Source organism: Vipera ursinii, assembly GCF_947247035.1.
Source record: "Vipera ursinii genome assembly, chromosome: 1".
Lineage (NCBI taxonomy): Eukaryota > Metazoa > Chordata > Lepidosauria > Squamata > Viperidae > Vipera > Vipera ursinii.
In genome coordinates this window covers 49,996,182-50,022,994 of record NC_139512.1, presented here as the reverse complement: position 1 = coordinate 50,022,994, position 26,813 = coordinate 49,996,182, and the positions used below count along the sequence as shown (strand labels likewise).

At 39.9% G+C, this 26,813-nt stretch overlaps 2 protein-coding genes across 3 annotated transcripts in view; one reads left to right on the top strand and one right to left on the bottom strand.

Moving 5' to 3' along the window:
- Positions 1 to 15,445, top strand: part of GSTZ1 (glutathione S-transferase zeta 1) — a 26,084-nt gene extending 10,639 nt beyond the window's left edge. For both annotated transcript variants that reach the window (XM_083379611.1, XM_083379612.1), the window contains exons 3-9: positions 539 to 606; positions 3,512 to 3,592; positions 4,794 to 4,919; positions 6,544 to 6,619; positions 8,198 to 8,250; positions 9,013 to 9,062; positions 12,426 to 15,445. In XM_083379611.1, the coding sequence (XP_083235737.1) occupies positions 539 to 606; positions 3,512 to 3,592; positions 4,794 to 4,919; positions 6,544 to 6,619; positions 8,198 to 8,250; positions 9,013 to 9,062; positions 12,426 to 12,552 (581 nt within the window). In that variant the 3' untranslated portion in view covers positions 12,553 to 15,445. The remainder of the gene's footprint in view (positions 1 to 538; positions 607 to 3,511; positions 3,593 to 4,793; positions 4,920 to 6,543; positions 6,620 to 8,197; positions 8,251 to 9,012; positions 9,063 to 12,425) is intronic.
- LOC310635308 (uncharacterized protein) lies at positions 14,454 to 26,813 on the bottom strand (the record flags this gene model as incomplete). The annotated part of the gene is made up of 10 exons (XM_083354116.1): positions 14,454 to 14,554; positions 15,956 to 16,010; positions 16,574 to 16,665; positions 17,413 to 17,652; positions 17,982 to 18,535; positions 20,708 to 20,731; positions 21,524 to 21,731; positions 24,071 to 24,176; positions 24,510 to 24,686; positions 26,611 to 26,813. 6 exons carry the CDS (start codon positions 26,811 to 26,813, stop codon positions 18,390 to 18,392), a joined length of 864 nt encoding a protein of 287 aa, XP_083210242.1. The 3' UTR covers positions 14,454 to 14,554; positions 15,956 to 16,010; positions 16,574 to 16,665; positions 17,413 to 17,652; positions 17,982 to 18,389.

The following is a 26,813-nucleotide window of genomic DNA, read 5'->3' as shown; positions in this document are numbered from 1 at the left end:
AGTAATTTCTCTCTTAGTATATTCCAGCCTTACAAGGTAGATCAGGTAAAGCTACATTAACAGAATTTTGCAAGCCCACTTCTTTACATCCGAAAAAATAGGCTGAGTCTCTTCTGAACCTCTTGCTCCACTTACTATGCAACTGTGGGCTGAGCTATCTCTTATCTTACCACCAGCCCCTCTTTGCCCAGACTCCTAAGGTCTTTCATACAGACACTATAGTGTGTTATATAAATGCAGCCATTACAGTTTTGTAAAATAGTTCCTTGAATACCTATAGTTAAATTGTGCTTAGTATAGGGTGCAGATTAGCTCATCAGTTTGGCAAACTGGGAAGAATGAATCAAACTATTGTTTTAATTATTGCACCATCCATTTCACTCAGAAACAAATGATTTTCATTGCTATAGATTTGTTAAGAATTATTGCAATATTTTACTGATTTTGTCTGGTTACAATTTAGAAAATGTCACAAAAAATTAAAAATCTAAACAATTCAGTATTACAGTAGATAATTGTATTAATTTTCTCTTGGTAGCATTGGCTCTTAAGGGAATTGCCTATGAACAAGCATCCATAAATCTTGTAAAGGATGGAGGGCAGCAGGTAAGGAAATCCCTATTATTATGATCATTGACCAAAGCAGAAACAGTATATAACAAAATCTGGAACCAATATGATAAGGACAGCTTTAGCTGTAAAACATGATTAGACAAAATATGAAAACAGTAAAAACAAGATACAATTAATATGAAAGCTATGCAGATGTAATAATATAAAAGTGAAATTAAAGCTATAGTAATTAGAGTAATTTAAAAATATGAAATATTAAAAAACACCTGTAACTTAGTGCATTATAAAGTTATTAGATTTCTATAAAGCAAAAGAGGAAAATAACATAAATTAGCAGGTAACTCTATTATTTACCAATTTGCTCTGTACAAGTTATATAAATATTGTAACAGAATTTAGAGACATTTAAAACCAAGGCACTTTGAGCTAACAGCAGGTAATTGGAGCCATTGTAGCAGGAGAACCATATTAATCTATGATAACAAAAAATCAGAAACATAGTAACGCACCTTTACTTATACAAATTTTAATAAAACATCAATTTAATAAAATGTGTTCCCTGAAAAAGGTCCTCCTGATTTTCTTTAGGCAATTGAAGATAAAATAAATCTGAATGTCCTGAGAAACTGACTATAAAAGAGAGTTCTAGTGTTCTTAAATGTCATTATATGTTCTATGGTACGAAGGAAAATGAGTGTCAGAATCCATTTGTATCACATTTCATAAATGTATGGTTAGAATACTGGGCCTATCTTAGGGATTCTGCCATCTCTGGGGGGGAGGAGAGGATGTTTATCCAGATTGCCGTAGGCTGTTTTCAAAGACCAGGAAAGCTTTTGATCTGGGGGGAACAGAGGGGGAGAGAGAGATCTGGTTCGCATCTCCATTTGTAACTGAAAGGAAGAAGACAGTTAACAATAAGCAAGAAGTTTTCCCTTTCCCACGAAAGGGCCTGACACCTAAGTAACTGATGTGAGCCTGACCAAATGGACTCGAGGGGGGGGGGGTTGAAACGGGAATGCTTTATATAGTATTGAAATGTAACTCAATGTCAGATACCATCTTGTATTGCCACAACCGATCTCATCCTAGTAAACTTTTCCTTTTGGACAAACTTGGATCCAGGAGTTCTTATTTCCTAAGATGTGAATTGGGGTGGGTCCTGACAATGAGGTTGGATTTCAGGATCCTGTTTCACATGGGCAAGTTCTGTTTGCAGGCAGTTCACTGAGAACAGCACTCATTTTATTCACAGCAGTTTTGTTATTTGAGAACTTACTATCTCCTGTAAAATCTCAAGTTCTTTAAAGAGGATTAAAACGACCCTTCCCCGTTCTTTAAAGAGGATTAAAACGACCCTTCCCCGTGTGCTTCGGAGCAGTTCGTTTAATGATTCTCATGACCTCTTCATGGGCTTCTCTGAGGTATCTGACCAGCCACTGTGAGAAGGAAGATACAAGATGGGAGTTTGCTCTAATCCAGCACCATTCTTCTTCTTATCTTAATCAGAAGCCTGATTTTTTGCTCATTACAATTAATAGTACAAAGTAAATGTTCCCCTGTGGTGCTTTTCAATAACTCAGTTCTTTAACTGGGCCAGGAATATAAATCAATGATACTCCATACTTGGTTGACTGGTTCCTGCTGATGACACAGGGCCTCCTTTGCTAGTGCATTATATGCTGAAGACCATGTCAAAAGGATCAGGAGGTGAAAAGAGGATTGCCTGGATTTGTATGTCTGTGTGCATGCATAAGATAAGGGTGTAAAACAGATGGCCCCCTTGCATTTGTTTTGTTCTTCCTCAGTAGGTAGATCAACATTTAAGTCCTTCCAGCATTTGGGGGACATTGTTCACAAAAATTAAAAAATAAAATGGGAGTCTAAAATTCTGTGGGTACTTCAGTCACCTGTTTCTTATCATCCTAAAAACTATTCCATCAAATTGACCCCTCCTGGATCTGCCTATTTGATTATTGGAATGTGGTTTCTGATATTCTGTTCAAAACTTAGTGGGAATGGAAATTGTTCTCACATTGTTTGTGGAATGATAGCTTACTTTCAGTTCTTTTGTATACATATTTCCATGAGGATTACGGTTTACCTTCTGTGAAATGGGTATTTTGTTCTGTTTTTCAAAGGTAAGTGTGATTTGTCTTTGAAAGCAAGTTGATTTGGCATTTGGAGTTCTGAACCCTTTTCTTGTCTAATCTAGTCAAATCCCTGATCCTCATCAGTTTACTTTTTGAGAAAAAAATTATTATATATAATGCCCAATGTAGTTGCTATTGGTCAATAGGTAAAATGCTTCATTATAAGAAATATAATAAGATCCACAGCACTCAAAATTAGAAATGTAGCCATTAACTGGTATGTGAATTTGTATCCATGTGTAATATGTGAGTGTTGCATTACAATAAGAATGTTTGAGGGTCTAGCACAGGGGTGTCAAATTGCCAGCCCATGGGCTGGATGCGTCATGTGGAAGCCACGCCCACCCCATTACCGTCAATGGCAAAACCGTCTCGATACGTTGCGCGACGTCATGTGATGTCGCGAGTTTGACGTCTGGTCTAGCACTATGGTTGAAGCTGATGGCAGCTGTGGCCTGAACTAGGAAGTTGTAAAACATCTCAGGAGAAAGTAGCACAAATCACTTCAGTGCTGTTAGCAAGAAAATTACATGGAGAGTAGGTCACTAGGAATTGAGCTTGTCTTTAACTTTCCCTGTGGATTGCAACAGAATATACATTATCAGTGTATGGAAGATACTATGTGCAAATGTGGTCCTGAAAGGAGAGACATTTAGTTTTGTGAATGGAATGACAGGCCTATACCCCATGCTCCCTTAAACTTTCATCTTTGGAAGAACTTCGTTGAATATGTTCAGCTTAATTTGAAGAATCCATGGGCCTGAGGGATTATCTTGTTTCTCCAGATGACTTCAGACTTTCAAGCAGTGAATCCAATGCAGCAAGTCCCTGCCATCAAAATCGATGGCATCATTCTCTCCCAGTCTGTAAGTAAGCAAATTCTGTTAATTATTTACTCGTTGGCTACATTACAGTGCACTTTGCACTTCATGCAAGACTGCAGTTTTTTGACAGGAAAGTCATCTCAGCCATGTGAATAATGCCTATGCTAATCTTGCTTGCAAATTTAATGCAATTTAGTATGGCTTCCAGTATGAGACGAATCAAAAGATTCCACATTGATGGTTTCCAGAAGTGGAAACTGTATTTTAGAATGAGTTCACCTGACACCCGAGGTAATGATGCAGTTTGTAACTTAACGTGAATCTAGCAACCGCATTGGAAACCACGATTGACAGCAAGTATTTTGTAGCAATTAGAGTATCCCCCAATTATAGGGATGGGATGGGGATGGGAGAGAGGCACTAATTTTAATTTCCTGATATTGTTTTATTTCTCTCAAATGTGAGGGCAAAATGCATTTCCTCAATTTAACCTTCCTCCCCCCACTCCACGCCCAAACAAAAGTCAGACATTTTGATCACTTGCTCTGGTGATGTCATTGCATTAGAGGTACTGTCCTTGAACCCTTGGAAGCCAAGCCACAAAAATCAAGCTTTGTATTCAATGTATTCCCTACTGGTAGAAATCTGCCTGGCAAATATTTTGATGGCTCAGATAAAGTGCTCTCCACCCATCCTTCAGCCAGCAGAAACCTAAGCCAAAATAAAATATGTTGTCCCTCCTGCCAATCTGGTAAAGCAGGAGAGAATTTATTGATTTAGTGGGCAACCCTGTTTGACAGGCTTGCTTTGAGCACAAGACAGATGATCTGTAGCGAGCTGATGATATTGATAAAGAAGCTTTACTACTATCCCTACATAGCAATGTGCCTAGTAAACTGTAAAGTCTCCATTGCTTCACTTGGCTGATAAACATTCTAGCAAAACAATGGAAGTCTATGATAAAGGAGGAGTGGCAGTCTCAGAATCCACAAGCTGTCTCCTTTATCATTCATTATATGCCTTCATCCTTCTAATACCACAGCAGCCAAAAATGGTCCCTTGCTTTCCCCCCCCCCTGCCCCCAAGGGTGAATTGAGTTGCTATGGTTGCTGTGCTGCTCTGAGTTGGTAGCTTAGAGTGGACTATAGGCCTTGCAAATAAACAACTTTAGTTCTCTGCAAACTGCCCAGTACCATTGGCAAGTGAACAGCCTTATGAATGAAGGAATGACTCTCTATTTCAGCTAGCCATCATAGAGTATTTGGAGGACACCCGGCCACTCCCAAGGCTCCTTCCACAGGATCCAAAGAAGAGAGCTATGGTTCGGATGATCTCAAATCATGTTGCTTCTGGAATTCAACCACTGCAGGTAAGCATCTTCTTACCTTGGCTGCCTGTCTTTCTAACACTATTAACTTAAACATTTCTGACATAGACTCTCCTGCACAGAAAATGTTATTCCAGACAATGCTGGGTCTAGTGTGCCTAGTGTGCAGTGCTAACTGAGCACACAAGATGTGGAAATTTCTTTAGGAGCTCTATTTGTACAAAGCAAGGGCACTTGGGATGTGGTTTCCAAAGCATGAGTGCCTGCTGACTCCAAACGCTGAGTTTTCAAATAGTTTACAATCAGAAAGTTATGACATCATTGGTAAGTAGAATCTCGTTGGCAAGCACTATTAACCATGTGCCCACAAGGTGAGTCCTGTTACCCAGAAGGTGGTTCTGTTGATGAAAGAAGACATGACCTGGCTGTTGTCTTATCTATTCCTGCAGGACTGTAGCCATAACCAGCATAAAGAATTGGCTCCCTATGTATGAAATAGGGAGGATGTAAACAAGAATACTTTGGCACCGCAACTCATACTTAATAATATCTATAGTGTTCAGCCAGAAATGATGCAGAGGAATAGCACTGGGAGAGTGTTATTCCTCTATATGTTAGCCACTTCCTTCTTTCCTGGTTGTAATTGTTGCAGAAAGCAACTCTGGGGTCTGATTTATACAACAAGCACTTATTTATTTTTAAAATTTATTTGCCACCCATCTTGCATCCAATGACTCTTAGCTGTCTAGTGGCTAAGGCGCCTGGCTAGAAAGCAGGAAGCCATGAGTGCAAGTCCCACTCTAGCCACAAAAGCCACCTGGGTCACCTGGGGCCAATCACTCTCTCTCAGCCCAACTCACTTCACAAGAGTGTTGTTGTGGGGGATATAGGAGGAGGAAGTTGTGTTGGATAAGTTCACTGCCTTGAGTTACTTGTAAAAATAATACAGGTGAGATACAAATAAGTAATTAAATAAGTAAGTAAGCAAGTAAGTAAATAAAGGCTTAAGTTTATACAAGATGATTAAGAAATGGTTACATAATGTACATCAGGGGTGTCAAACTCAATTTCATTGAGGGCCGCATCAGCATTGCAGTTGCCCTCAGGGGGCCGGGTGCACATGGCCAGGGTGGGCGTGGCCTACTGGGTGGGCGTGGCTAGAGTGTGTATGGCCTACTGGGTGGGCGTGGCCAGCTCTACATTGTTCTCATCAAGGGTGCCTATGGGGGCCTGGGCAGGAGTGGGACAGATCTGAGGGTCTCTGGCAGAAGGAGGATCTCAGGGCCAAGGCAGTGGGGGCCGTTCCCTCACTGTTTCCAGGATGGCTTCGCGGGCCACATGAAACCACTTCACAGGCCGGATCCGGCCCCCGGGCCTTGTGTTTAACATGTCTGATGTACATAATGATTTTTGCAGGGTAACTAACATTTCTGACCTTCAACATCAGTTGATAGCATTATTTTTTATTTGTTTTAATGCCATCCATGTCAAAAATATCTTTATCAAAAAGGATGGCCATAGGACAACTATAGGAAATGTCACTGAAAACCAGTGGTGGAATTCATATATGTGAACAACCGGTTCTCTGTTTGGATTCCGCTTCTGGAAGTCCATTCAGTGACAAACTATATCCTAAATCTGTGTATACACTCCTTACATTTTTCAGAATCTGGCTGTCCTGCAGCAGATGGGAGAGAAAAAACTAGATTGGGGCCAACACATCATTTGTCAAGGCTTCAAAGGCAAGTTTCAGTATGAGCTGTTCATCTGGATTTAAGTCATTTCCAAATGTGACAAAGGCTTTTTTCAAAGAAGCCTCTTTTCTGCCTGTCTTGTACTGGGAGACCCTACAGAACAACTACCCTAATGCAACGCTTCAGGAAGTTTCTGGATAATTTAAATAAAATATTCCTCAGCTTTTTCCTAGAGAAACCATTTTAGTGGGAATAGATCTCCAGGAAATTTCCCCATAATGTTTTACAGTTTATCTTTCTGTCAAACTTTAAAATGCACTGTCAAATCCAAGTATGAATGATGGTTTCTGACACTCATGGAAAATATGATAAAAGTCTTATCGCTGGTTGAATGAAAACATGTGAGGGGAAAAAACTTCAAATGTTAAAATTTTATTGAGTAAAACAGATAATTGGAGTAGGATAGTGTCATAGTGTAAATACTGTTATCTATGGACTATAGATGTGTTATCCTTCAGATGAAATTTTATGGACTGCAGCTGGGGTTGTACTTCAAGTGAAATAGATGCTGCTTAATAATATATGGTTCAGTACAAAATAGTAACAGAAGTAGAAAATGAATAATGTGGTTTCCTTGACACTGTGTTAGGATTGCAGTTGAAAAGAGACATTCCTCCCTCCAGTTGCTGGTACAATCCATTCTATCATCAGGACTCTAGCAATGTGTTCAATAACCACTCGTGAGTAGGGGTCGGTGTAAGTACAAACAGATTCAGAAACAAATCTGAGCACCTAGATGTGTTTGAGATCAGAAACTAGTCGCTCAGCAACTAACAACAGGATTCACAAGCCCATGTTCTCACATGATTTCTAAAATGAGGATATAGGGAGCTGGTGATTTTCCCCCCAAACAGAAAGAACCAGAGAGTATAAAAGATTTAAACCCTTTCCCCTTATATGCTGGTTTCCCGATCCAATTATTTCTTTGGGCACTTTTCTATGCAATGGATCTTTTTCAGTGCCATACTATTTTATGTATGAGGCAAAAAATAGTTATCAGGTCTCTAGAATAGCTTTCTGTCCGCTCGTATCAGCAGTCCTCTAATGAAGTGGAAGAGTTGGATTGTTAAGGTTGACAAAAGCAAATATTTCTTTATAAGCATATACTTAAATTATGCTTAACTTATTACCACATAATGCACTGATGACCACTAACTCGGGTAGGTTTGAAACAAATTCATGGAAGGTACCAGTGGCTCTTACTTACAGTAAAGAATATTCGTTGTCGCCACTATTAGAATTTGCTCAGTAATACTGGCTGGGAAAAGAGGTGGAAAAGTGTAGGATGCTGAACTAGATAGACACTGTTGGTTGTGGCTCTAATCAAAAAGACATTCTGTGACATTTTTATCTTGAATAAGTTGACAGTATGTTTTCCCCACCCAAGTAAATGTTTCAGCCCAAATCCTACTTTTTACATGCTACAACAAATTAAACAAAATATGCAGGGATTATTTCATTCTTTTATACTGTTTACCTTGTACTCAGAATATTGTAAATGGCAGTTGGTTTAAGCTTAACATCATTCCTGATTTCCAACAATAGTTCTATTTTCTCTTCCTACAGCTTTGGAACAGATCCTGCAAGAAACAGCTGGCTGCTACTGTGTTGGGGATGAGGTATCACAAGCTGAGATCATACGTTTCTGATCATAAAGGAGCCTCAGAAACCCATAATTAGTAATGTTTCATTAATCAGTATGTTAGGGAGCATTCCAGAATTCATTTGTCTAAGAAAGGAAGAAATAATTTGTCTATATCCTGGCATCAATGAATAGATCCAGCATGAAATGGCCCAACAAAAATCCCATAAGCAAATGGCATACACAGGTAGTATGACCATAATGGTCTTAGGTTGTTGTTAACCATAAAACAGGTCATCAACATAGGTTGTGATGGTTACTAAGCAAATGCCATGGTCATTTAACAATCAATGGGCCATTTTTACCAAAAGTAAATGCCAGTTTTCAGCAAAAATGTCATAAAATAAAGTCATTTTGACTGCAGGATGTTGCAATCAGCTGTAAATGCAGACTGGTTGCCGAGCACCCAAAGTATGGTCACATGATTGCAGGGGAGGCATTCTTCAGAATTAGGTCACAAGTACACACACCCCCAGGGAGTACCTCCATTGTAACTTCGAATGGTCTCTAAGCTACCAGTTGTAAATTGAGATCTACAGTCACTTCTTAATATAAGATATTGGGGGGGAAATTGTGCAAAGCCAGCAACCAGTCCTGGGGCCAAACTATCAAGAATCACCTTTTTTTTAACTTCTACATCACAAAAGTCATACAATTTCCTCTGGATTGATGCCTTATAACAAACTTTAGCTCCAGGAGAAAGCATCTTGAATTGATATTTATCTGTGCTTTTTTTCAGGTGACCATGGCAGACCTTTGCTTGGTCCCCCAAGTATACAATGCTGAGAGGTAAGGAAAATGGAGTTCCGCAAGTTCTAAGGGGGATGACAGCCTGACAAGTAATCAAGACACTTTCGTATCACTTTAAAGACTTAAACTATAATCCAGTGAGGCATCTGACTGTATAAAGAAGAATACTACTTAGCATTCAGTTGAATGGCAGCGCCCATAGACTAGAAATCTGGGGAATCTCAACATTTCACTTCTAGAAGTCTTCTGGGTCTTCCTACCCTGCTTCAATTCCTGCTTTGCGTAAGCAGCTTGGTAATTCCCATTACCGCTACCTAACTTCCAAGAAACATTTCATGTCTTCCCCTCCACCCCATTAGGTAGCCTAGACCAGAAGGGTGTTAATCTTACATTTATTAAAATTGGCAATAACAGAATTTGATTGTCGTATCCCACCTCACCTTATATTCCAGTAAATCAGGGAGGAGTCCGACTGACCTACTTTTGAATGTTATCCTGTTTGGGACTTTAAAAAAAATGTCTCAGCATCTCTGCTTAGTTCCTGCATATCTCCATCAAGATCATCTTCCTTATGCCCTTTCTGGTAATTAAAAAGTAAAGAAAAAATAGAAATAATTTTAATAATGCTACTTTAGTGCCATGTAGTATGTAAGTATGTAACTAGAGGTGCTAAAGTCTAATAATCAAATGACTGCAAAGAATATAAATCTTTCCATTCCCCATCAGTTAGTTAGAACTGAAGAAGCTTCTTGGGTAAGAAGCAAAACATTTTGAAAGGACAAAAACCAAGAAAGTCCAGTTGCCTTTTGGGGGAAAAAACACCTTTGTGTAACTAGAAGTTTGTTCCTTCCTGCCCTCAAGAGGTAAACAAAATCAAATTTTATTTTTAAAAAAGAAGATAAAATATACCTTACTTTTAACTATTAAATTTAAAGTAAATACGTTCAGTGCTGTAGAAAGGAATTTATAGAGTTGCCTTGATCAGTTTTAGCAACTAAAGAGAAAATTTAGAAGAAAATGCAAAGCAAATGCCCCAGGCAAACCATAGTAGAAAGTTCTCTATAAAAAGATAGGGTCCAGATGAGTATCTGCAGGATCTAGTCCACCTCCCTGAAGCTTTGCACCTGCACGCCACAGGGCTGTGTGCTTAGCCCCTACCTGTACTCTTTACACACATATGATTGTGTATCATCCGACCCATCCACTGCAATAATCAAGTTCGCAGATGATACAACTGTGGTGGGTCTTATTACAGGTGGGGATGAGACAGCATACAGGGCGGAGGTACAAAAACTATCTATATGGTGTAGTAACAACAACTTGCACCTAAACATCGGCAAGACAAAAGAGATGGTGTTAGACTTCCGGAGAAAAAAGGAGGAACCTGCCCCACTTTACATCGGGGAGGACTGTGTGGAGAGAGTTTCCTCCTTTAAATTTCTGGGAGTCTACCTCTGTGAAGATCTGACCTGGAAAGTTAACACAACCCAGGTGGCTAGAAAGCCCCAACAGAGGCTTCACTTTCTCAGGGTCTTGCGGAAGAACAGGGTAGAACGGCTAATGACCCTCTTTTACCGGTCTACTATAGAGAGCGTCCTCTCGTATGGTATTGTGGTTTGGTATGCTGGTCTGACAGCCGCGGACAGGAAAGTATTACAGAGGGTAGTGAGCACAGCACAAGACATTGTGGGCTGTCCCTTGACACCACTGGATGACATCGCCAGAGCTCGTTGCCTTGGAAGAGTGAGGAAAATTCTCAGGGATGACTCACACCCTGGACGGTATCTCTTTACTCTCCTACCATCGGGTAGGAGATACAGGAGTATAGCCAGCCGTACCAACAGGCTGAAAAACAGCTTTTATCCGTGGGCTGTTAGGCTTTTGAACGGGATATAATCTCTGTGAATTTATGCAGAATTGACTTGGGAGGCCAGTGTGTGGTGTAGTTGGTTCACATGGTGTGGTAGGATGGAGGGTTTGTTGTCACTGTGTGTTGGGGGGAGGGAGCACGGGGGGGGGAGGCTCAGCTAATCTCAATGTACACATGTTGTACTTTGACAATAAAGGTTTATTATTTATTATTATTCATCAAAATGACTAAATGAGCATTGCACTATGTGTTCCTATTTCATACATTGTGTGATATTACAGCGTTTGTTTCAGTATTTGCACACACACACACACACCCTACCTTGTTTCGACAAGGGATACATATAACAATTATGAAAATACCTTCTGATTAATTACCAGAGGTTTGATTCAGAACTGATGTAAAAATCTAATTTTTCAAACTGATAGAAAATAAGAACATTCCATTTCTCCTCACAGTGCACAGAAAGTCTGTTCTACAGCATATGTGTACAGCATATCCCTCTATCAAAATTCCCATGTTTCTTGAAGCAAAGACCCCTGCTTCCTTTTACCTGGACGTCCATTTTTCTTGGCAATCCCATGACATCGGTCTTCTTTTTATCCCGCTTCTGTCCAAAGTTTATTCAGTTTCTCTTCCAGTTCTGCCCGTCTTTTTTTTCACCGCCTGAATTTTTGTAAACCCAGAATGTTAAGCCACTAACAACAGTTACAAGGAAGATGGCTAGATTCTCAAAGTCTTATTCGTCAGATTTATTGCAAAGGAAAAAGGACTTCAGTTACAGAAATTTGGAAAGAGATAAATTGAGTATATTAAAGTAGGAGCTCCTTTTTGCCTTTGTTGCTCTTTCTAACTCTCAGGAGATAGATTATTACCCTTTAGGACAGACATGTCAAACACAAGGCCCGGGGGCTGGATCCAGCCCGCGAAGTGGTTTCATGTGGCCCGCGAAGCCATCCTGGAAACAGTGAGGGAACGGCCCCCACTGCCTTGGCCCTGGCCCAGAGACCCTCCTTCTGCCAGAGACCCTCAGATCTGTCCCACTCCTGCCCAGGCCCCCATAGGCACCCTTGATGCGAACGATGTAGAGCTGGCCACGCCCACCCAGTAGGCCATACGCACTCTAGCCACGCCCACCCTGGCCATACCCACCCGACCCCTTGAGGGCAACCGCAATGCTGATGCGGCCCTCAGTGAAATGTGAGTTTGACACCCCTGCTTTAGGAGGTGTGAAAGGAATACTTATCTGTTCTTTTTCTGCAGTATTTTGAAAACATTCCTGTTTTTCTTGTATTCATATAATAGATATTTCAATTATACAAATAAAGGAAGGGGCTGGAGTACTTGTCTCCTTTCATTGATCTCTTCACTTTTCTTCTAATTGCTATTTATCACTCAATCAAAATACGTTCTTGTGAACAGATTGTAACAGATCTTTGTTTTGCTTCCTATTGACTTAAATGTATCTTAAACAAAATGGCTTGGCCTTACAGTAACACAGATGTATTTAATGCTTAATTTTCTCTTACCAGATTTAAAGTGGATCTGACTCCGTACCCTACAATAAGCAGAATCAACAGAGCTCTCCTAGAATTGGAAGCATTTCAAAGCAGCCATCCTTCCCGGCAGCCAGATACACCTCCAGAACTAAGATCCTAAAGTTCTTCAACTGCTTGTTTTACTGTGAGGGAAACTGATCCAAAATTAAATGGGACTCTCCTTTTTCTAAGATTTTCTGGAAAAAACTTGAGGGTTTCATGAGGAAGAGTGGCAAATCTAAGACTAAAAAAAAGAGTGCAATTGTAGAGTACATAGCTGCAGTAAAATACATTTTTGATCATGTGTGACAATTGTAATGCAATCATGAAGCAGATCAAAAGATAAGTGTTTGTGGGTTTTTCTTGTGAAGTTCAAAAAAAAGCAGCATTGCTTTGTGTAAATAGCAAAGGTACTAATCTATAATTAGACCATATACAAAGTTAAAGAACTTGAAAAAGTTCTAGATACTGGCAAGCAAATAGTGTTTGGGCCTGAAAAAGAATAGTCACATGTCAAACGTTTGCCAGCTTTTAGTCTAATAGCATGTTGTTCAGTGCATATCTCCTTTTTGCTAAGGACTATTTAAGAACTTCCACAACAGCTTTTATGTGTTACCTAAGCAGCAGCAAACGGTATCACTGCTTTTTGGCAAAATTTGATGATGCAGTTGGAGTTGCTTTAGAGCCATAAGTTGCCCGTTCATTAGCCAGCATATACCAGCATTTCAGAAATATTGAAAGTTAGGGAACTTATCCTTTAGTATAGTAAGTTCTAACAACAGAAGTTCATGCAAGAAATTGGCAGGACCTAGAAGTTTTCTAATCCTCACAGGGATTGTAGATTTTCCAGGAAAAAAAGCACACAGATTGCTAAAGAGCTATGCACCTCAAACAAAATCCTATGATCTGCAGAAGGCATATAGAAGCTTCAAAATGATTGTTTCTAAGATGTTGAGAAGATATTTATCTTCATACCAATGGCCAAGATCTATATATCCAAGTTCAAATACTTATGCTTGCTTTATTAGATTTGGCATGAAGAAAAAAGATAAACAAAATGGGTTAGGAGGAGACAACAGGAACAAACCAAATGTATAAAAACACATTGGGAAATCCAGACCAATATATTTCACAGCAATATTAAAATATCATTGATCAATCTTTCCATGGAAGCACTAAGCCTTCTCCAAAATATTTATTTTGGTGGTGCTGCCTCTCCTCCTTTGCCCTCTCAACTGCTGACAAGCTAAAATGTGAAGATGCTGAGCTACTGAATTCAGCTAAGACATTAACTGCCATCACAGATAAAGCTGTAGGGGTTAAAAACAAAAATAACTCAGATAATGACAGCAAAGTGAGAAGTGTCCACCTCCCTCACACCTTTCCATGTTAAAAATAAAGGCAGGGGCTGACATCTTTGTGACACACTTTGAATTCAGAGTAAGATCTAAGACAGTTTCTCAGTCTTGATAACCTTAATAGGTGTGAATTTCAGCTCCCAGAATTTCAGGTCCCAGCCCACATATCTTAAAGTTTGAGAAACGCTGATCTAAGAAATCAAACCTTAAAGCAATCTCTGGTAAAGCTTCAACAGCCCTGTGCTTTTTGACATAAGTTATCAATTCATTTTTATTATTCTGATGTCCAGTTTCTGCTCTTCTGGGTCTTGATCTTGCCATGGAGTCAAAACAATTCAGGTGGACTCTTAGCAGACACTTACTTAGTTTTGAAAATCAAGCTGGAATTTGTTTGTACTGTTATAAAACTTGCCAGCATGGTCTGAACCTCCAAAGACAAGCACTGTGCACATGTTGTGTTTGCTCTGAGTCTTCTTATTCATGTTAGTCAGGTTAGTGGAAGTTAAATTGAGCAGTGTGTGGCCTGCCCGGGGCACAGCGCAAAGATCACTATGCTTAATTGCACTCCAAGTCAAGGTATCTGCAATGAAAAGAAAATGATGAGTCCTGGCAAATGTTTTCTAGGGCTAAGAGGCAGTTTTATTTATGGTAGGCTTTTATAACTTACCTAAATGGAAGATAAAGGCATCCTGAAAAGCTGCTCTGACATTACAGCCACCACTTATCAACATTTTTTGATCAGAGATTTGGATAGCAGCATGGAAACTAGAAGCCAAATAGATCATCCGAAAATTAGCCACTTCTAATTAGCCTTCAACACAAAAGTATAGGTAGTCCTTTATTTACGACCATAATTGAGCCCAAAATTTCTGTTTGTGAGACATTTGTTAAATGAGTTTTGCCCCATTTTATGACCTTTTTTGACACAGTTGTTAAGTGAATCACTGCTGTCGTTAGTAACACGGTTGTTAAGCGAATCTGGCTTTCCCATTGACTTTGCTTGTCAGAAGGTCACAAGAGAGGATCATATGATCTCAGGACACTGCAACAGTCATAAATATCAAGTCAATTGCCAAATGTCTGAACTTTGTTGATGTGATTATGGGGTGCTGCAACAAGTAGTGTGAAAAACAGTCATAAGTCACCTTTTTTTGTGCTGTTGTAACTTTGAATGGTCACTAAATAAACTGTTGTAAGTAACCTGTATCAGATTTACTTCCCATGCCTGGGAATCTTTTCTAGACAGATATGCCCAGTGCCTTATTTTTCCCCAAATATACTATTTGGAAAACCCTACTCTAACCTTTTATATGAAAAAGCGTATTAGACTGGAGTATAGGTAGTTCTTGACTTACAATCACAACTGGGAAGAAACTTGCTAAGTGATGCAGTCATTAAGTGAGTTACGCCTGATTTTTACAATTATTTTTGCAGCAGTCATTAAGAGAATCGTTGTTAAGTGAATCTAGCTTCCTCCATTGATTTTCCTTGTCGGAAGTCCCCTGGGAAGGTACCAAATGGCAATTATGTGACAACTCCCCTCCCACCCAGGATGCTGCAATTGTCATAAATACCAGCCTTTTTGCTGACCACCCGAATTCTGAACACATGAACGCAGGGATGCTGCAACTGTCATAACTGGTTGCGATTTTTTTGAGCCCCACTGTAAATTCTAATGGTCATTAAATAAATGGTCACAATTTGAGGACTACCTGCAGATCTTCCACAAAACAATTGTTTATTTTATTCATTTATATTTCATATTTCTTAACCGGCCATCTCCCTTACAGAAGCAGGGGGGCAGTAGGAGATGAAGTGGTAAAGGCCTGGGTCTAGTGAGGTTCTCAAATTGTATAGAGGGATAGATTTAAGACTTTTAAGTATCTAAATTTCCTTCTAGCCATACTAGCCATATTTATATCAGCATCCTTTACCAGCATGAATAGAATATTAGGACCTGCAAAGTTTCATAATAAATGCTTCAGGACTGAGTTTGCTTACAAATTGACAAACTTCTAAAGAGTAATTTTAAAGTTCATTCCTTTATCTAACCCAGAGATGCCAAGATGGGCAGCCATATAAATTTGATTAAAAAGTAGCTGTTTCTAACTTATTTGCTAGCACAGCAGTTAATGCAAGAGAGCACATATAACACCATGAGCAAACCTGCGAGGAGAAGGCTGTCCAGAGAGAGATGGAACTGCTTTATACTCCATAAAACCTAAAAATATGAGATAAAATAATTAGAAGATGTTTTGGACCCACACACACACACACACACACACACAAAACTGTCTCAGTGCTTTTTGTAGCACTTCAAAAAGACCAAGCTGAAGTGCCTATTTGCATAGATTAGACTCCATTGTATCAGAGCAATAACAAAAATGAAATGGGCATAGAAATGCATTGATACATCATCTAGCAACCAAATTATTCTGTTCTACAAAAACTGCAATTAAGTACTGCAACACCTTTTTGTTTTTGTTGCCATAGTTTCCTTTCTTTAAAGGATTTATAGTCCAAGGATACAGTTTTATTTCATTATCCAAGTCATCAGTCCTGTTACAAGACCTACAAGTGCTATTGTCAGAACTTTATTACTGCCTTTCCCATGAAGTGAAATTACTCCCATTTACTGTTCAGTGAGTTTTCTTCATGAGTTGTCAGGTTCCATTTCAGGATAATCTTTCGTTCTCATCAAATTGAGCTGCCTATAAAGGTGGGCTCTTTACATTGTCCAAATCCTGGTGACATTTAAGAAGGCAAACATTGTGCCCTTCTTACCTAGATCAAGGATGTGTGTGTCATTCAGGTATGTAGAAGTCCTCTGGCCTCCGAATATGACTAATTTGTTCTTCAACAAAGTAGCTGAATGACTTTGAGATAAGGGCAGAGAACATAAAAACTCAAACATACTAGATAGAAATCTTGTTCATACATTATTGTTTGACGCCTTGACGGGACAAATGCATCAAGTAACCAATATTTTATATTCTTGATTCTTGAATATTTATTTAAAATAAAAATCAAGGACACAAACTATCAGAAGGATAATCTGATAGTGGGAATGGCATTAACTAGCATACTCAAGAGTCCACAATGGTGTTTATTGTATCATTGATCCCATTTTCGTTTTCTGAGATTTCTTAATTTATAAATGGAAGCACCAACAAAGCTGTTGAGTATCAGTGTGAAATATGATCTAAAAGAATGCCTACAGAGAAAGGCCATGGAAGTCACAAATGTTCCATTATGAGTGGAAGTGTCTTGCCAGTCATGATAAATGGATCTTACTTAAAATCCTTTCTTCTGCTACTGCTAAGAGATATAACTGCTTTGCAGTGTTAAGTAATAATGACTAGGATAGAAAAATACAATGGCTACAAAGAAGAAATCAGCGTAAGTACATAAATGCATACCATTCCTTAAAATGAGTTCCATAGAAAAACTCAAATGATAGGTTTATCCAAGGCTCTCTCCATGTGATTTTGAACTTATCAAAGGAATATCATACAATAGTATGAAAAAAGAAACATTCACTTCTAGCTAAAATAAAAAGTGCACAAAAAAAACCCGCTGCTTCACTTTTTAGCGCAGAAAAAGACCAAGGAAATAAATCTTGCCTATTTCAGATTCCTCTGAGTTCAAGACGAGATGCCTCACCCCAGCCTTGGCAGTGGCTTCTCCCCCTCCACAATAGGTTGGTACCAAATCTCATAGTCAGGGTTGAAAATAAAAAGCGCATTACTGCAGGCGCCCATCTCCAAGGACAACATTTTAGGGAAAGCTCCTCCAAAGACAAATAATTCCTTGCGATAGACAGTTGCACTGTGAAAGGCCAGAGTGGGCACGTTCCCTTTAGCCTGAGAGAAGAAAGAAAAACCACATCACAACCCAAGTCAGCAGGCAAATCTGACTTAGTATCCGCAGCAGTGGGGGCTCTCCTTCTCTCAATGGCATTACTGGATAGCATCCATCCAGTTTCTAACTGCAATCTACCAGAAAAATCTCACCTGCTCTATTTACTCCCGTTTTCTGTCTCCTACATGAATTAGTCCACTTTTTGCCATTGTATTTGAACTCTTATTTCTTACAAAAGAGAATAAGAAAATTGCAAAAAACAAAAAATAGGCACACAAAAAGCAAGTTGAAGCTACACTTCTACAGTGCCCAATGTTTGGTTTCTACTCACAAAAACATGAAGCCATTTCCAAGATGTTGTATCCAAAACATAGATGCTGTTGTAGCGTCTCCCCTCTTTTATGCCCCCAAATATGTAGATGCGCTTGGTGTCTGGGTCATAAGTGGCACTGTGACCGCGGGAACACTGTGGTATGGAATTTTGTGTTGGGAAATCCATAGGGAACCAAAAGTCATTATCTGTGAATTAGAAGATATAAAGTAAACAGAGAAGACGCATAATCTTGTATTTGTGAAATTCAGAGACATTTTCCTTAAGCCTAAGGCATCCCCCAATGTTATTCAATGGAAGTTGATTCCAGTAACTTTAAACTCAAATTGTACGACAGCTAATGGTCCCTACAAATTAGAAGATCTGGAATGTTTTCTTCCCATGGCTTGCAGACAAGGCATATCAATATTAGAAGCACAGAACTATCTCACCAATCTCCAGTTTCCAGAGAACATCTTTGCAAAATTGTTGATTAGATCCTTCACCGCCAATCAGAACTGCTGTATCTGTGTCACAGAGGCACATAGCGTGACACCATCGAGCACTCGGACATGCTAAAGACAACCAGTAGAAGTAGAGTCAGTCAACAGAACCAGGCCGCAGAAACCATTTCATTGTGAAAGAATAATTCAGGAGAGCCTATTCCTATAAGCTTAGTGCATGATAGACACTATCATAATTAACACTGTATGAAATGGCCTCATTCTTACTGAAATATCAATATCAAATCATTGTTCTTCCATAAAAGAGATAACTTTTATCAATCTGCCAGCTGATCCAGTCAGTCAAAAAATACCTGCCCAGGGACTCCACTTATCAGGAGATGCAACATGAGGGGGCCGGAAGGAGTAGAAGCTCCCTTCCTATTTCCTGACACACAAGGTTGATGGTCCCAATTCTTACGGTCTTTCAAAAAACTGAAAAGACCTGGCTTTCCCTGAGGGCTTTTCAGGATTCATTCTGGAGCCATCGATGTAAGTTTCATTTTTAGGTTTTATCAGAGAGATACATCATTGATATTTTGGGTTACTGTATTTCTATTATTAGTGTTTAATTATTTTGTTATTTATATGTTATTTAATTATATATTAAAATTTAATATTCCAAAAAAACAAAAATACAAATTCCTAAGTATATCTAGTGTCTTTCTATAGGTAGTCCTTGGCATCCCAGAACACAACTACGGTAATTCTTTTAAACTTTCTGAAAGTCCTGTAATAAATGAGTGTGTGTGTGTGTGTGTGTGTGTGTGTGTGTGTGTGTGTGTGTCAGACCCGCAGGAATGGCTAGTAAAGGTGGCGGCAGTCTGGCATTTGCGTTTCTCTGTGTGTCAAGCCCCGTGGGCCCGACACACAGGAAGGGGGGGAATGCCGGAATGCCGCTTCACTACCAGCCATTCCCGTGGGTCTGACACACACACACACACGAGGGGGAGAAACAACGCTGGACTGCCGCCACCCCTGCAAGCCTCTGCCGCCCCGGGGCGGCAGAGGCTTGCAGGGCTGGCAGAGGTGGCGGCAGTCCAGCGTTGTTTCTCCCCCTCGTGTGTGTGTGTGTGTGTGTGTGTGTGTGTGTGTCAGACCTGCAGGAATGGCTAGCAAAGGTGGCGGCAGTCCGGCATTTGCGTTTCTCTGTGTGTCAAGCCCCTTGGGCCCGACACACAGGAGGGGGGGACGCCGCTTCCTTACCAGACATTCCCGCGGGTCTGACACACGCACGCATGCATGAGGGGGGGAAACGCCGGACTGCCGCCACCTCTACCAGCCGTTCCCGCAGGTCTCACACACACACACGCACGAGGAGGGAAACAACGCTTGACTGCCGCCTCCCTAGCAGACCTTCCCTGCGGGATGTGCTGCCAGGAAGCCTGGCAGCCTGATGAGTGGACCCTGCGAACCGCGGCCGAGCCAGCTCCGGGATGCTGTCAACGAGTCAACGAGCGGCTCATCGTGGCACAGAATATAGATATGTTGCTAAGAAGGGGCCAAGCTTATACTTATACTCGGCTTATACTCGAGTCAATAACTTTTTCCAGTTTTTTGGGGTAAAATTAGGGGTCTCGGCTTATACTCGAGTCGGCTTATACTCAAGTATATACGGTAATAAGATGACTTCTATAAATACAATTGAAACATAAGCTGATGGAAAAGATGTTATATGTTGATGTTATTGTTATATGTACAAATACTAGAAAAATGTTTATATCCAAATCTGTATCTATTGAAAGTATTAAGAATTATATTTGTTTAATGTAGATAAAAGGAGAATATTACTGGAAGAAGAGAGGATCAAGGAAATATATTATCATCTAACATATTGATCAATTACAGAAAATAATTATTGTTTTTAAATATATGAACCCAGACAACACATTATCCACTAAGCACTAAAGATTGTTATTGTAAAAATTAATAAAATATATTTTAAAAAAATAAATGAGTGCAAGTTTAAATTATTGACTTAAAAGACTATCCTTGTGTGTTGTATCTTTGTTGCCCCTGAGTGGTAAAACATCAGCAGTTTAATGTTTTAATTATTTTTCTACTATTCTTCCTCCTGAAGAAAGGACAGAGTACAACAAAATGACAAACAGGAGACCTTTACTTTCTCATCTAGAAATAATATTAATTACTCACACAAGGTGGATATTAAACACAACTAAGAACTGCTGATCTAGATACACCAAGCAAAGTTAAATAAAAAGAATTTTTAAAAACCATCTTTACCTTGCAACTCTTTAACCTCCAAATCTGCAGAGAAAATTCACAGAATTGATTTTTAGTCTAAAAGCATCTTAATACTAACAGTACACCCCCATTTTTCTGATGCTGAGTATGGCAGGGTTCCACTCACATGCACTCCCAGTCAGACTTGGTGCCTAGAGACTGTACAGATAAATCCATGCAGTTTTCCAGGCATCCTTTTCACAAATAATTGACATTGCTTTCCTCCTTCACTTGAACTGAGATTGAATGACTGGTCCTGGCAAAACTAGAATTTTGTTCTAACTGCTTCTTCTCCAGCACTTTAACCACTTGCATTTCTCAACTTTGGCAACTTTAAAATGTGTGGCTGAGGAATTTGGGGAGATGAAGTCCATACATCTTAAAGTTGCCAAAATCAAGAAATTCTGACCTGGACCAAGCTGTCTCTTATGCCAGTATTACCAGACTTTAAATTTATGTGTTTTAGAATGCACATTCAAGATAATTTAGCATAAATTTAATAGCTTTATATCCATAGTTTTTGACACAGAGTACTGAGTTATTATTATTTATACTAAACACACGAACCATCGCTCTACCTGTACCATGAATTAGAAGGGTGCACAAATAAATTCTTCCATGGTGATACCCAATGTAACATCTTGGAAAAGATAATGCAATTTCAGCCATGAAAGATCACTGAGCAATCTAAGGTGGGTCACTCTTGCCCAGCCAAACCTAGTTCACAAGGTATTATTGTGAGTCAAAACTGGACGATGGAATGCTATGGCAATAAGGCTATTTAGTTTTGCAAACAGGTAACTGAAGACCTTTTACCTTCAGATTCATCTTGTCTGTGGGTTGCCGAGACTTCAAACAGAGTCCTTCTGGCTTTATTTAATTGAGTAGGGTGAGATAGACAAGTTATCTTCTTAGCCTGCAGCTCTGTAGGAGCAGGTAGCATCAGTAGCTTTTCCATTGGTGGGGAGTAGTTCTTTTCGGGCACAGGTTCTTTATGGCACATTGCTGAACTCTGATTTCTATCCTGCCCATCAGAAAACTAGGTAGAATTACATCAGAAATTATCCAGGCCCTATAAATAGCCTTATTAAAAAAAAATACTCCATAAACTAGGTTTCTGAATATTCCAGCAAGATCCAGCCAGCCCCTCTGGGAGGGAGGATGTATGTTTTGTCTGATTTAGTAGGTACACATAGAATGAAGCATCTTGTGACATTAATTTTCTAAAATTACTGTAGGCTCTAAGACTTTGAACAACTTTCCATAAACTGAAACCACTGTATGTATTATACAGGCCAAAATAACAGAATTCTGTAAAATACGGTTTCAGACTATCAATGCCAGGATATTACTCTCTGAAATTTTCTATATTTAAAAACAAGCGTCTTAATGAGAGCAGGCACACTTGAAAACCTTATTATCATGTTCTCTTTTATATGACAAGGAATGTTCATAAGTGAGTCCCAAAGGTGCTTTTTCAAGAGGCAACTGGACTTTCTTGTTTTTCTTTGAAGACGTTTCGCTTCTCGTTCAAGAAGCTTCTTCAGCCCCACCATCCAGTCAGAGCTGGAAATCAAAAAGTAAGTAACATTTCCTGCCATGAAAAGTGCATAGCCACATCTATACTATAAAGGTAAAGGTTCCCCCGCACATGCGTGCTAGTCGTTTCCGACTTTAGGGGCCGGTGCTTATCTCTGTTTCAAAGCCGAAGAGCCAGCGCTTGTCCGAGGACGTCTCCGTGGTCATGTGACCGGCATGAATAGACGCCAAAGGGGCACGGAACGCTGTTACCTTCCCACCGTAATGGTCCCTATTTTTCTACTTGCATTTTTACATGTTTTCAAACTGCTAGGTTGGCAGAAGCTGGGAGGAGTAACAGGCGCTTACTCTGCTACGCGGCACTTGGGATTCAACCCGCCAAACAGCCGACCATCTGATCGACAAGCTCAGCGTCCTAACCCACTGAGCCACCGCGTCCCTTATCTATACTATACTGTACTATAAATCAAGTGTGGCTTAAAAATGTCTTTCCTTTTTTTATAGACAGGAAACTGGAAGCACAAAGAACAGGGCTGCAAGATCAACAGATGTTAAGAAATCGTGCTTTAAGCTTGGAGCCACCTTGATTTGGAAACACATCCACCAATCCAACTCAGGGAGACAGAGAAGACTTTTGGCTGTTGAAAAAGAAGCTTCTCCATCACCAAATCAGGTAGCTTGTTTTCTGATACAGCCACTCTACTTTAAATCTCCACTTTTACTTAATCTCAGATGTATTTATTTAATAGACATAAATAAGGTAATTATAGGTCTCTGATATATAAAATCTATCATACAGAGTTCCTCCAATCTTTGGAGCTTGCCTTCAAGGAGAAGAGGTGACTGATTGGTTTTTGGTTCCCGAAATATTAAATAGAGGTGCTATAGAACAGTTAAGAAAGTGATGCAAATATGAGAACACCAGCTACAACTTTACCAACATGTGATGTACAAAGGAGAAGTGGTGTTTGTTGCTAAAAAGAAGAGGCATGGACTGAATAAAAGGAGAGGAAATTAGACCTTATTGAGTCTGTTCCTCAACCCCAAGGTACTGCAGCCAGCATCATCTTATCTGTTCATATTGCTAGTGAACATAAGATCAGTTCTTAATAAAGTACTAATGATTTGGATCATTAATGGCTGAAGCAGCTGACCTTACATTATATTATTACATTGTATTTCTGGTTTTCATAAGACAGTGTTTATCAACTTTAAGATTCATGGACTTAAACTCCCAAAATTCTTAAAGTTGCCAGGTTTGAGAAACATTGACATAGAGGCATGATTGTGGTTCCAGCTAAGCATTATCTCTGAACTATCTAGCTAACCATTAAAAATGGGCCTGGGTGCTGGAGAAAACAGGTACTGGACACCTATAAGACTGCCTTCTCTCAACTTCTTCATCTGAGAACCCCAGTACTACAGTACTGACGATGGTGTAGATCTTCATCTTGCTGTCAGTGGCATTCTATCTTGGTACTTTTACTCCTGGATGATTGCCACCATAAAGTGATTCCAGGAAATAGCTATTTTGATTACAGCACATTCACATTTTAGCAATCCTAATATAGATTAGGATTCATGAAATGAACCATTAAAATCGGAATGAGTTTAAAGAGTAGACCTACTAGCTTTCACGTAATGAATAACAGGTAAAGCTTTTAGCATAGCAGATAATTGATCATATCACTGATGAAAACAATGCAAGTTGGAGACAATTTTATTTTTTTTAAAAAACATGGTAAAAAATTTAAATAAATTTACAAGGATCAAGTGCCACTAGGAAACATATAAACAAGACATCAGTACATAAAGTCTACTTACCTCTTCCTTGACAGTCAGAAGAAGTTTAATAGGATTGCCATTCTCTGCCTGCTTAAATGAAGCCATGAGAATGTCAACTCTCCAGTCGCCTTCCCAAACCAAACATCTGCTCAAACAAACATAAGATACATGGATCTAAGATTTATTTATTGAATCCATAAAGCACTATATCATACATGTGACTTTGTAAAGTGCACAAAATTAAAATAGGAATCAAAAACAAAGAGCACTCAGAACAGATGAGACATGCCATGTAGGGCTTTAAAGATCAAAACCTTGAATTAAACCTAAGTGGATGATATTGAAGGTTACCAAGAGATCAGGTAAAGCAAAGATGGATGTACTGTTCCCATCAGAGGTTCCCAAAGTATGACCAATGCTATTTTAGGCCCAAGCTGAAACCTAGGACCCAAATGGAAGGGTCCCAAATGGAATTTACCTTGTTTCGGATCCCAGCTTGCCAATCCTTTGTGGCTTAATATCTGGATTTATTAGTACATCCACAGTAATGCTAGCTTTCTGAGAATAATGGCTCCAGTCACCCAACCCGAAGATCACAAACTGTTTTGGCAACGGAAGCGGCAAGCGAGTCTGGAAGCATTTCCGATGACAATTGCTTAGAGGGGATAGAATATAAACATTACTTTGGAAGAGACAGAGAGGGAAATAGCTGGGGAAACTGAAGAATGAAGTGGTAAGATGTAAGCAAAGCTTATTTTTTAGTTAAGAAGGTCAACAAAAGCATTTGATAACATTTCAGAAGTTAATGTGACAAAGCCAATTTTTCTACTGATTCCGTTTGTAAGAATCCCTTGTGTTGCCGATTCCCAAATTTGAGAAAAAGTTGAACTGAACAGTTGAACTGAGTAAATTGAACAGCTGCTTCCAAAGCTGGAAGGCAAGTTTTAGTAGAAGAGTCTCTACTGCTTTTCTGGCTGCTCTGAACATCTAATAGCTTCCAGATATTCAGATGTAAAACTTCACCTCTGTATAGCAGCAAAAAGGAGTCAACTCTCTTCTCCCAAAAACATTGCTTTTATAAAATAGTAATGGTAGTAATAGTAATGGACCTTTCTTTAGAAATTCGTAAAGTATTTCACAACAAGCTTGCAGAATCACTAGAGAAAATTAAGTTAATAATATAGAATGTGTGCTGAGACTGTGGGAAAACTCTGTGCAGGTAAATGTATAACTATGCTTACTTTTGTCTTTGAAGCAATGTTTTAAAATCAGGTTGACTTACTGAACTCATCAGAGGTTTCTCAGGTTAACCCTAAATTATTGGATAAACCATTCATGCTCCACATTGAAGCAAATGAACCACACTCTTACTTAATAGGTTATTTGAATAACAGAATAGCAGAATTGGAAGGGACCTTGGAGCAGGGGCCCCCAACCCCTGGTCCGTGGATTGGCACCAGGCTGCGGCATGTCAGAAACCGGCCACGCAAACAAATGAAACCCCATCCATGGGATACAGGCAGCATGCAAAACCACGCCCCCTCCAGTCTGCAGAAAAAACTCTCTCCACTGAACTGGACCCTGGTGCCCAAAAGGTTGGGGGGCTGCTGCCTTGGAGGTCTTCTGGTCCAGCGCCCTGCTCAAACAAAATCCCCAAATCATTTCAGACAAATGGTTCGCCAATCTCTTCTTAAAAACCTCCATTGTTGGAACACCCACAACTTCTGGAGGCAGGTTGTTCCACTGATTAATTGTTCTAACTGTTAGGAAATTTCTCCTTAGTTCTAGGTTGCTTCTCTCCAGTGCTTTTTTTGTCAAAGAAAAAGGTGCCGGAACTCACACACGTCATACAACTTGCCTTGCCTACCCTACAAGGTTCTATCCAAAAAAGGTGCCGTTCTATGAGAAAAAAAAGCCCTGCTTCTCTCCTTGAATTAGTTTCCATCCGTTGCTTCTTGTCCTGCCCTCAGGTGCTTTGGAGAATAGCTTGACCTCCACCCCCCACTTCTTTATGGCAGCCCCTGAGAAACTGGAACACTGCTAACATGTCACTCCTAGTTCTTCTTTTCATTAAAATACCCAATTCCTGCAACCGTTCTTTATGTTTGGGCCTCCAGTCCCCTCATCATCTTTGTGGCTTTTCTCTCCCCTCTTTCTAGCGTCTCAACATCTTTTTTTTTTATATATATCGTGGCGACCAAAACTGCATTTAAAATTTGAATCCAACATCGTTGGGTATCAAGAGAGTAAGTAATGAAAGGCCTAGTTACCGGAACTGTTTTAAAAAATGTGGAACACTCAGCATAAATCAATTGCCAACAATGCAAAGGCAACTCGGTTGTTTGAGCTTTCTATGTATGTATAGCAGGGGTCTTCAAACTTGGCCCTTTTATGACTTGTGGACTTCAACTCCCAGAATTCCTCAGCCAGCTTCGCTGGCTGAGGAATTCTGGGAGTTGAAGTCCACAAGTCATAAAAGGGCCAAGTTTGAAGACCCCTGATGTATAGCAACAGCCTAACGTTGCCTTCCCAGCTCTTCTTCTAGGCGCGGGGTAACGCGCGCAGGCCGGAGACCTCACCTACTCAGCTGGCGGGGCGGCTCGCGCAGAGACCACACAACGTAGAAGTCGACTTTGCTGTTCACCGCGGCGAAGTCAGCGCGTTGAGACTGGGGGGCCGAGGCAACTTCTCGATGCCACAAGCCTCCTGCAGCCCAGCTCCAGCGACGGAGAGGCGTTTTCCACCCATCTAAAGGCGGGAAATGGGAGGCAGCAGAAAACAT